The 12,110-nt window shown below is 38.9% G+C and overlaps 1 protein-coding gene across 1 annotated transcript; it reads right to left on the bottom strand.

Moving 5' to 3' along the window:
• Positions 1–240: 240 nt before the first annotated feature.
• Positions 241–11,360, bottom strand: qdpra (quinoid dihydropteridine reductase a). Its single transcript, XM_085469314.1, has 7 exons — positions 11,204–11,360; positions 11,027–11,119; positions 10,116–10,212; positions 9,207–9,347; positions 5,417–5,525; positions 3,334–3,417; positions 241–1,442 (listed from the first exon to the last, which is right to left on the bottom strand). Exons 1-7 carry the CDS (start codon positions 11,285–11,287, stop codon positions 1,340–1,342), a joined length of 711 nt encoding a protein of 236 aa, XP_085325440.1. The 5' UTR covers positions 11,288–11,360; the 3' UTR covers positions 241–1,339.
• Positions 11,361–12,110: the final 750 nt, after the last annotated feature.

Here is a 12,110-nt window from a genome sequence, read left to right as displayed (position 1 = left end):
ACCTTATCTTACCAAATGTCACTTAAAAAATAATCCACAGCTACTTGAAGGAAAGAAATCAAGTAAATAAATTTTTTACTCTAACTTGTCTCTTTTCTGCCAAACACGTTACACTCACATATGACTTTAGGGCAGGATGTGAAAGTCTATATATCTGTAACTGATAAGACAAAGAACCAGAGAAACTACTGTGAAACTACTCGAGTGGGCCTCACATCTGAAAATACAGTATCAACTGTAATTATTGCAACATGAGCTTTATTATTTGTGTCTCACTAGATTTAAAAAAAAAAAACAAATATAATTTTACAAACACCAAAGCATCTTAAACTTCAACTGCTGTTTTCAAACAGGATGACAATTTTTTTTGGATTGATTTAATGTGAATATTGACAGTTACAACACATGACTCAGAAAACCCACAACAGGAACAGAGCACCTTTTTCATACTGCAGACGGCAAGGACACTTTGACTTGATAGCTACATACAAAAAGCAAATAAGGCCACTCCACTTTAAAGCGTTATTGTCCGTTTGAGAGAAGACAGCGGCTTTCTTTGACTGAGTTTCCGCAGTGGTAGAGGACCTAAACAGTGGAAACTAAAAAGGTCTACGGAGCTCACACATTTCACTGGTCACTGTCACATGTTACATTTTAGAGGGAACTGCTATGGCTAATGTAGGTGATTATGAAGTTTCCAATGTGCTTTTCAGAAGAATGAACTTTAAAATGTGGTAAAAAACAAAAAACCACAGGGTAGATAAGCCACTGCTCATTAATTTTCAGCAATTACCCGTATTAAAAATGTTATGACAATGAAATGGAAGGACATCACTTTAGTTTGAGTTTAAAGCTACATTAGTATATTTTATTACCTCTTGTTTGCATCCGATGAAATAAGCCTAAAATATTTATAACACTGTTTACTCTGAATGTTCAGTTACCACAATTTCACATCACTGTTCAGTGAGATTAAATCAAATATGCTAGGTAAGCCTTGATGGTCCATCCGTGAAGAATATTTCAGTTACTAGAGATTGAACAAAGTTGGATTGGCTGTTACAGTCAGATAGTTACAATGATTGACAGCTAGATGGCGCTGTGAGGCTGTATTTGCAAAGAAAGCCCCCCTCCTCCAAAACAAACCCATCTGGTCATCTCTGCTCCACCTACCCATTTTATTTAGCTCCTCTCTGTCTCCAGCTCTGTTCTTCACCTCTACACCTCATCACTCCTTCCATCTATCTCTCACCCTTCTCTCCTCAAGCCTCTGTATCCGTTTCCATCCATCTTTATCGCTTCCTCCCTACTAACCCCCACCCCCCACCTGCTCTGTCCTCTACTGAGCAGCAACAGCCTGGGTTTCGCCTCCGGAGGTCACCAGCTCCATGAGGCTTCCTGAAGATGGTCGGTTCACCCCGGTGGCCCAGCTGAAGAACATTCTGAGGAGGGAAAAAAAAGAAAGGAGGAAGAACTTTTTGAGTAGTTGAATAAAACCTTCAATACCTTTTCATGTTCATTCTTATATATATTATATATGTACAATGTGCTGAACCTTTTGGTTCTTAGTAAGTGTGTTTGCTTTTTCCAGTTTATTTGTTGGAGTCAAGGAGGCACAGATGTGTCTGGAAGATGAGCCACACCTCAATCATATTCCCCTGATTGTTTTATAAGATGCTGGCAGCGTCAGTTCTCTTTTGCTTTCCCTCTGGTGGGCTGGTTTTATTCCCTGGGCGACATCCTGCTCTATGACTGCAAATTCACAGCCTAAAATGGTACTGTTAACTAGGGCTGCCACAAACGATTATTTTGATAGTCGACGTAATCGTGACTAGTCGACTAATCGTGGCAGCCCTACTGTTAACTGCAGTTAAATACAACGCAATGGTCACAGAGTTAGTTTCTCACTCAGATCTGCCACTCGCTCAATACATGTGCATCTTATGTTGAAAACAGTCAGCTTAGAGCTTCATTACAGGATATCGCTGATCAGTGGTCGATGTCAAAGCTATATTTTTCTTTAATATACTGTCTGTAGTTGTAACCTTATTCTTTGCATACATTTACAACTCTTTCCGTTTATCCCCCGTTACACGCCAAATAACTGATCAGCATACCTAAATTTGTGGGTTTTTTTTAGTTAAATAAACCGGTAACTCAACACCAAAGATGCCTTCAAATACCACGTGAGCTAGTCTGTTAACTTAAAACAGTAACATAAAATCTAAGTAAAAATAGCTTATACTGGAAATCAGTTTGGTTTAATAGATGAACAGTGGCCAGAAAGGTAAGCACAGAATAACAATAGGTGCTAAAACAAACTAACCGCCACCTTCATTAATTTCGGGTCACATAGACTGTTTCTATTTCTGTCTCCAGACCCTCATCTGTTTCCTACGGGATTATCAAAGTGGATCAAATCCCATCTAATCTTCACTGGCCGACACAGACATAAACGCAGCCAAAGCCAAAGCCAAAGCATTCATTCAGTTGTACACCAAGGATTAAAAGAAATTAACAAATTTATCAAAGCTTTAAGTAAAGGCAGAGTGGCTCATGTAGCTCAAAGTTCTATTTGTTAATAGAAGTTTAATTGTCTCATTGCTGTTTAAAACCCCCCAGAAGAAGTCTATTTTGCCATCTTGTGGTGCAATTCTATATTTTAAATTTTATTTCTTTTTGGGTTAATGATATTCATATGCATCCAAACCTTCAGATCCTCAAAAGAAACCAATTCCAGTTCATGAAGATGTCAGAATACATAATATACATATAAACAAAACAAATCTGTCCTAACAGATTTTTTAAGCAGCTACTTGCAAAACACTTTGTATTCTGTGTTCATGCCTCCTCATTCTTGTGCATAATTAGACATCCTCAGGTATTTCCAGTCACTTTAATGTAACGTAGTTTGATAGCTGGAAGTGTTTCTGTGATCCCAAGCATCAAAGGTAAATGTGACGATTACAGTGTCAGTCCCTGAGAATCAAAGAGCTTCTTAGTCCAATGCTGAACAATCAGAAAGAAATTCTGTTTCTTTGCCCACACCATCTTAATAACAGTGTGAACAATTGAGAGTCAGCAGGGGGGCCGTTGTGAACAGAAACACGCAGAGGAGCTGTACAGCAGTTGAACGATATCAAAGCATTTAAGAAGTATATTAATTTAAAATGTGAATGCCCTAATAGAGTGCAGTTGGAATTTTGCATAATAGGGCTCCTATAAAACTGAACATCTTGAACATTTCACCATTTGAAAATTGATAAAAACATATACACACACCCCCAATCTAAATAAAAACAAAGAAGAGAAAAAGACTGCTTTGGCACTCACTCTGCAATATACTCCAGCGGTGTCCAGGTACTGAAATCTGCTTTAGGCATGAACTTCCTGTTCATCGGCGTATCCAAGGTAACGCTGCCAAATGAAGCCAGATGACAATCAGGGTGAGTAGCTGCGTCTGAGCAGCACAGAGGAAGCAGAGTGTGCAGACTGCAGCATCTCCACACATACTATATATCACATGCAGTTTCTGAGGGGTTGAAGTCATTTTATAAGCATACTAAAACTGCATTTTACAGGAAAATCGATTATTCCGTATAAGTTAGACATCAACATTCAGCTTAAAGAAAAAAAATGTTTAGGAATTATGGCAAAAGGCACAGGAGGCTTATTTTAAACTTGAAACAGCCATCGCTCAGACAATAAGGCTTGCAGTTTATGTGCTTGAGTGAGGACATTTGCATTGGGCGTGTTATCATCTGCCAGGGCAATCCTGTATTGTCAGACTGTGTATTCCTGCAAAAGCCATACAATGGGTAAACAACATTTTTATTCTATACTGTGCTTTGCAGAAATGTTCGGGTTACTATATGGTGGTGCCACAGCATCAGAGACCTGCATGCAGCAGGAATGCAAGTCATGGGGCTAATGTTAAACAGATGTGACAGAATGCTGGAGAGGCAGCCTGGCCCCATACTGGAGGAAAATGCAGCCAAACAGAGCGCGAGGGATGGATACACCCCCTAACAAGACATTTCTTTCTTCTCATGATGACAGTGCAAAAGCTGCTTTTATATCCAATAACTAAAGAGAGAGCGCAATGATGCAAATACAGCTGTGTGTCATTCATCTAAAGCATTCATGTGCAGATCCACCGCGTGGAACGGGCACCCTTATTCATCTTTTATTCCTGCATCTTATCCTCACCTCGTACTTATCTATCCAACATAATAAAGAATACGTGGCACAGCTAATTTTATAGCTTTCATCTTCAGTCCTTTCACCGACTGCTTGCCGTGCTGGTGTATTTAAAGCAGCTCTATACATGACTTTTATGTTATGGTGAATACAGAACACATTTTTAAACCTGCGTCTGTAGCACAAAAAAATGACTTGAATTCATCCTACCGGTTTGTCAGTCCTGTTTTATTAATAAAAGTCTGCTGCTGGATATGGATTAGAGACAAATCTGTTCCCTAAAAATATTAAAAACACACTAGAAGAAGCAATATACAGTATTACCCTGCAAGCGGAACACCAGCACACTATCCAAGGAAATCTTTTTTGTCATAACATACAGTACATGCTTTTGCTAATACAGGAAATCTAGGGGTTTCTGTGTTACCATAAAATCAACTATTTTTACCCCATAAAAACAATTCAGGTGGGATCTGAAAGGTTAGTCCATGTCAGCAGGACGAACAGGAGTGCAGAGGCACCTGCAGACAATTCCTTGGTAAAACCCAGTGTGGAAAAAGAAGACATGTAAGACATGCAAGTGTAAGATTTATTTCTGAGTAAAACCCAGGGAGCCACGTTTCCCTTTTCATTTCCATTTAAATTCTAATTACAAACTCACTACACACAGTAATGAACAGTAACTGTATAATATAATTAAAGCCACTTGTTTTCTCATAATAAAAAGAGCAACTTGTGTTTTGAGGAAAACACATTTGTGTGAATTGTACAGTCAAAAAAGCTTAAAAATATATTAAAAACTATTGTAGCTTCTTATTTTAAAAGGTTAATAAAATCATGCTAGGCCATATAAAGCTATTAAATTCTATTAGCTTCAGTTTGTTGCTTTTTGCTAGCAGGGATAAACCAGAGATTTTACACATAAAGTGTGCTCAGGATCATCTCGTTTTAAAATCTTTGAAAAACAGACTGGGGATGAAAGTTGGTAAGGACTGCTTTTAATTATTCAATACTGATAACTTTGTTTCCTGTAAGTCTGGCTTTCCAGTTGTATCTGCTGTAAATACAACTAATCTAATCTGAGGGTGAGAAGAGAGCAATAGACTTTTCTAGTTTTAATCTAGCAGAGAAGACTTTTTGTTGATTGTTCCTTTAAGGACAGCACATGCTAGAGCTGCTTTTGTACACCTTGATTGTGTTTTATTTCAGTACTCACGGTAGTATAGCGACAGCAGTAGTGTCGGCAGGCATCCCACTGTTTTTTGCTGCGAGACTCTGACACAGCTGGTGGACGGCTGCTTTGGCCATGCCATATCCTATCATGCCTGGGGGTTGCAGTGGAAACATTATTATTTTAGTATCCTGGAGAAAATTCAGCTTGCAAAAGGCAACGCACAACACAATATAATCGTTACACAGAAAGTGGACGGTACTGATTTGTTGAGAGGGGTCAAGTGGACAGACCAGACGTCTGTGAATCTATGTGAGGAACATCTTGAGACTTTCAAATGCTTCCCTGTCTTTTACATGGTTTGTAAATGTTAATATCGACTTAAGGCTTGACAGTCTGCTTACTTGCATACTGAATCTGTACATGAGCCCAGCCTGGGAGAACGAATTTTCTGACTCTTCAGCATCTGGAAACAGTAAGCGTCTCTTCCCCCTAAATGATCTTATGAGAGGCTTATAAATCCCCAACCAATAGAAACGAGGGGTGGTGGCATGACTTTGCTCTCAAGCTTTTGTTTTTCCTGCAAGAGCAAACACTAGTAAGGAATACCAGTCTTGCAAATGCATCCACTCACTGTATACTGACCAGATTAGAATGCGAATTTAGACAACCAGACATGTTCAGCCCATCATTAAAAAACAAAAATCTGATTTCTGGCTCTGTTGCATGAATACATATACATTCACCTGAAAACATTTTGGAAAGAAGGGAAAAAATAGAATTTACACTATGCAGACTCACATTATTATCTGCAATATAATAGTTCCAAAACATGTTGCGAATTTGCAATTTTGAGTTGTTATAGTTTGCATTAGACGTTTGATAACCGCTGCGCCATCATGCTGATCACCTCTCTCATCTGCTTTATTCTTCAATAACTAAGCTTAATTATTTAGTCTTGTAACAGACACACTCAATAGTTACCAAATGATTAAACTCCAAATCTCATGCTGATAATTTAGTGATTCTATCTAACAGCAGCTGCAACTGGTTGCAGAAAAACAAATGCAATAGGTGCCAACTAAGGTTTTTCCAGTTATATACTGACTCTAGGATTACCACTGCATCCACTGGAAGTCTCTTCATAGTGTCTTCATCTCTGTTCTGTATGAGAGACTGCTTTGACTACTGACTTATCATCTAGTGAATGTTAAATGAGGCCAGAATGGAGTTCTCCAAGGAATTTAAAAGGCTACAAGTTGCATATCTGGGAGGATAATCACAAACCATGAAAATTTCACGAGGCCAAGCAAAGAGCTCTGCATTCCTTTTGAACTGTCTGGGGTTCAAACTCTGCTCTTAAGCTTAACTGTGGGGTCAAATTCTCAAAAAGGGCAGTCATAAAATTTCCAACCTTTTCTTCACCTGCTGGCTTTTTGTTTTTTCTTTCAGATTTCTAGTAAATTGGGTTTGCTCCTCAGAGAAAGAAGCTAAGAAACAAGATTGATGTGCTACTGGGGTATGTTGAGCCTAAACCCAACTTTGGTAACTTACGCTGAACACAGAACCAAGTCGTGAGCAGGTTTGTTTTTTTTTTACCAAGTTTTGGGTTGAAATTGGCCGAAAGTGCCACATTTTTAGTTTCTTTTCACAACTTGCCCCAAATGCAGTATATATTCTTTACTGAAGGAAAACACTTTACACATGTTGGACCTTACTAACACCACCAAAATGAAGCTCTAAAGTAAAGTTACAGAAATGCAAACTACACAAACTGGAAATGTACAAAAAGGGAATTTTCATGTAGATGATGCAGAAAATGCATATTTTTTTGTGGTCCCTGTTATGAGGGTCATGCCCGTTATCTCTGACTGGGTTTTAGGTTTTGTCAAGACAGCAAACACAAAGAAAGCCTGGGTTTGTAAAATCTGCTGCATCGTAAATCCCTCTGAAAGACAACGAGTATGACAAAAACTTTTGACTACTTTAAACATTTGGCCAACCCAAAATCAACGTACATTTTCAGTGTATTAAACGATTCCCTTCATTTGGTCTGTTAGCTCACACACCTGCAGCATTTAACAGCCTTTTCATCCATTAAACTTTGATGAACAACAACAAAGTCAAAGTCAGTACAATTACTCATCCTAATATCCTTTCCTGTTTCCTCTTCATAGATGATCTGGATTTGGCTTATTAACTCTCCACTCATCTTGTTTGATCAAAGCACTCAAAAAAAAAAAAAAAAAAAAAAAAAAAAAGGATGAGTGTAGGTGCCTCTTAAACCAGTTTGTTACATTTCTTAACATTTGGTACTTGTTATTGCCTTGTGTTTATTTAGAATTTGAAGATTTTTTTCCCCACATGTTTACTATGCAGAGCTCTACCTAAGTGCTTGCACTACAGAGAACAACTAAAATGCTTTAGTCTGATAAGTTAGAACACTGCATGGGGACATTGTGTGAGGACCAACAACTGCTGAGTCACTGTCTTCCTAAGCCGGCAGCCAATGAGCTCTTCGGCTCTGTGTGGGCTGCTGAGCCAGGGCTTTGTGTAGCTGTAGAATTGGATCATAGCCCATCACATGGCCAGCTTGGTCACAGGAGGGGTTTTTACAAATCACATGGCCCTGGATTTAAGCCTTTATGGACACTACATGAGCTGAAGAGCTGGACCAGTATCACATGGTAACAAGGCTGCAACTAACAAAGTATTTGACTATACCAATTAATCATAGATGTAGACTTTAATTAATTAAGTTGAATAAAGTGATTTCTTTGGACTCTGTCTTAATTGGTTGTTTAAGTGGCTGAGTATTATACAACCCCATGGACGGCCTGTTCTAGTATGTAAATAAACACTTAGGCATAAAATCGTTAATTTTAGACACTTTGTTCCTAACACCCTGTCGCAAAAAACAAACTTAATTTGTTCTAATTTCATTAATTTAATATACAAAAACAAAGCCAAAGATATCACAGTTTCACAGATATAAAATGTGATTTTGCACCAACAAGATGAATGCTGAAGAACTATTAACCAAAACACAGGAGTGGTACATCTTAAATACTACCTACAGCATCTGAACAGGGTCTGACAGTCATATCGTTAAGAAGCAGGAAAAAAAAAATCCCTGAAAAACCTGACACAGGAACTGAAGAATGCATCTAGCCCTTCAATGAATCCATCTACTCCTCACTGAAGCCTCATGAGAAATTGTTTCAGTAGAAGGCTGGATGTCAAGAAGATATTATTCGTGAAGGAAGGCAAATGGCGAGAACCAGCCAAGGTTTGCCAGATTACAAAAAAAACTGCAGTGAAAACATGTTGTATGGAGCGATTAATCCAAATTTGCACATTTCAATAAATCGCTACACCCATTTCCCATTTTTTTGGAAAAAATTAAATTTAAATTTACTTTTGGTCTAATTTATCTACTTTCATTAACCTTATTTTTTATTTATTCACTCTTGCCCCAGATATCTTAAAACGATTAAGCAGGTCACGGTTGAGTCGATTGCTCAACAATACAGGGGAAGGTTTGTAGTAGACAAACATGCTGTTTTGGCAATCAAACCAATTACTTTTTGTTTGTGAAACAGACTCACTAACCAGTGAGCACCACTGCTGCCGCAGAGCTCATCAGCGATTCTGTCTTGCTTCTTGGATCAATGTTATCGACACATTTCGCCCCCAATCGCACACACTGCTGTGAGCAGGTGCGCCTCTGATCAGTGTGTCAATTACCCTGGTCAAAGTCTGTAACCCTGAGGAGCGGGCCATCAGTTCGCTATGATGAGAACAGTAAACACGCAACAAAAACTGTGTGCCTCACCTCCAGTGCCTGACTGGGCTGCTTTAGCTCCAGCCAGAGTCAGCAGTCCACCTGTTTTTAGGTGCAAGGCAGCAAGGTGGCTGGAGATGGTTGAGGTCCACACGCTCTGTTTCCACATCAAATCACTATTTTTGTACAAGTCTGTAGGAGAATACAGAGAACAACATCTTAGACTGGCTCTTCAAAGCAGTGCCGAAAGCTACGAGTACCTCTAAAAGGTTTGTTTGATCTGTACAAAAACTTGATTAAAAAAGATCAAATTACCATTTTTACAGGATTACTGTGTCAGATTATTTCTTGACTTGGACCAGAAACGTCCTGAAGTCTTACCAGACTGCCTGATAACCCTTCATTGCCAAAAATCATTGCTGGCACGTAACTCATCTATTAAATGGCGAATTGCTGTTTATAAACACTGGTATTTGTAAAGATTTAATACACTAAGTTGTTAATCTGAGCCGGGTAGACCAGCTGTTTTGAGTAGCTTCAATAATGCCAGCCTTTTCATCTTTGCCAGAAAGCGAGTGCCTTGTCCTCCAAATGTTTGAAATGGCTGAATTTGCGGCAACCACAAAATTCTTATTAGCTGCACAGTGCACATCAATTCTGGCACTTCAAGAGAACTGCTGCTTTCCCTTTGCTGCCAGGTACAACTATGGAATAAATACCAAAAAGCTAACTGGCAGAACAAAAATCTGGCAAGCTTTTGGCCCCGCAGAACAAGATTTAAACACTTCTAAGTAAATGAGATTCAAGAAAAAGTCTAATCACAAATATCCCTTAGACTTTATTTAATTACAAAGCAAATTGTTTTCAAGTTCACAATTATGCATGGGAGACTGCAGGAAAGCTGGCTGATTATTAACACCAAAACAAATAATAATAAAAAAAAAAAGGTTGAACTCTGACCTTTGGAACTACAGTTTCCTCCCGCCCATCCTCCCGCCGCGCACAAGATGGCATCCACTTTCTGTTCCCCTAGCAACTGGGCCACATCTGCCGTCACCTGCACAAAATGAGAGCTAACTGCTAACACAATGACATAAAGCCACTGGGCAGACGCACGAGCTGAATGGCATTTAAATGTCAACAAAGCATCAGCTGGAGAGTGTTTGTTCTGGTAAACAAACAAAGGAGGATAGCTGTAGAAATTATCCTCACTCAGTCAGTGTACTGTTAGATTTCTAAAAACACACTTTTCATTTTATAAAGTGCAAAAAATATCTTACCAAAAGCAATTATACAGAGAGAAAGGATGCTACCGATTTTTATCAAGGTCACATAAAATGGGCAAAAAGAGATGCATCAAATGATAAATATATTTCTGTGTGTCAAATAAGACCGCTCAGATCAGCTTTAATAGTTTTACCTACCTTGGGTTTTTATACCTCTCTACCCTTAGACGCTCTCAATGAACAGATTTGAACTATAAAAGCTACTAAGGGGTTCAAGAAAAAGAAGTACAGTTTAGATAACCATTAATGCTGCCTAAACAAATAAGAAAAAAAAAATCATCACAGTAATCTGACTCTATCATAACCTCTCTACTACAAAAACCGAAATCCCCACTTTCTCAGTTGACCTGAACGCAGCATTAGCTTACACACATTTTAGCAACTCTACTATTACTGAACAATGCAAATAGTTGTAATAATAATAAAAATAACAATAATAAATTTAAAAAACAACAAACAAATGTCATTAGAGTTATACCAAAGTCATATGAAAAGTCTGACTTTAGCTGTCGCAGTAACAGCCCTACTCCTGTCTGTTAACGCTTCAGTTTTTGCACTGATGAGTCAGAAAGATCTGCAGAGCACCTGTCCTGCTTGCTCGGTGAAAGACTCCGTCATCTTCACGATCACGTTTTCATTAGCCTCTTCATTTGCAACCATGTCGATGCTGGCGACCCACTATTTAGTGCACAGAGAAAGAGAAATACAGTTAGCTCACCGTTTATCAGTGCTAGCATGCTAGCGTTAGCTGTCACCACTCACCCATCCTTTAGATTTGAAATACTCGACACACTTTGAGCCCAGAGCGCCTCTCCCACCGTAAATGATCACCCGGTTAGCAGCCATGTTCACGCTCCAGTTACCCGTCAGGAGTGAGAGCGAGAGAGCTGCAGGGATTGAGCTTAGAAGAGCAGAAGGAGGAGGAATAGGAGGCGTTTCTCTGAATGAGCAACAAGTTGGTTGAACTAATGCTGCGTTCAACGACTGTAGGAAATCACCCACTCCAAAGTGAATCCTGAAGCGAAACAAGCTGAGAGCTGAAACCAAAAATTGCAGTTCTTGAAATAGGCACTGGAGAGCGAGTCAATTCCCACAGCCAAACTTTACAGCAATAAAAAGCACGTGGTCAATGCCAATACACTGAAAAGGAGTATAGAAAACTTAATAATAATAATGACTTTAAAAAATAACATGCTTATGTTACAGGTAAAAGTTTGTCCTCCAAGGATAGGAAGCTGTACCTGGTAACTCTCTGCTAATTTGAGTTACTGAACAGAACCTGACCATCTGCTGTTGGTGCATTTTTGTGAGCAAAAGTCTTTTAAAAATATTATTATTATGAACGATGGATTTAGATTTAGGTTTTAAAATTGAATTCAAGGCAGAAGTGCCTTAAACCTGAGCTGTTTTAACGGCCGACGGCAGGTGAAAGGCTGCTAAACTCTATGAAAAAATGGCCTTGTTGTTGTCTGACTTGTTGTTCTTTTACCTAATCAAACACTTTACAAAACACTTTTTAGGCTTACTCGCTGGAAAAACGTTAGTGAATGAACATGTGGCTTCATATCAGGGACTTGAAAACTCGATGGGTCACACCACAGCGGGTACATGCATCATCATATGACTTTGTCATTTGGCAATAATTAGCAAGTGTGTGTCTTACCATTGA

Source organism: Copadichromis virginalis, linkage group LG2 (genome assembly GCF_057382275.1).
Source record: "Copadichromis virginalis isolate Kocher_CV1m ecotype Utaka linkage group LG2, C_Virginalis_male_GT1.1, whole genome shotgun sequence".
NCBI lineage: Eukaryota > Metazoa > Chordata > Actinopteri > Cichliformes > Cichlidae > Copadichromis > Copadichromis virginalis.
This window is presented reverse-complemented; position numbering and strand designations above follow the sequence as displayed.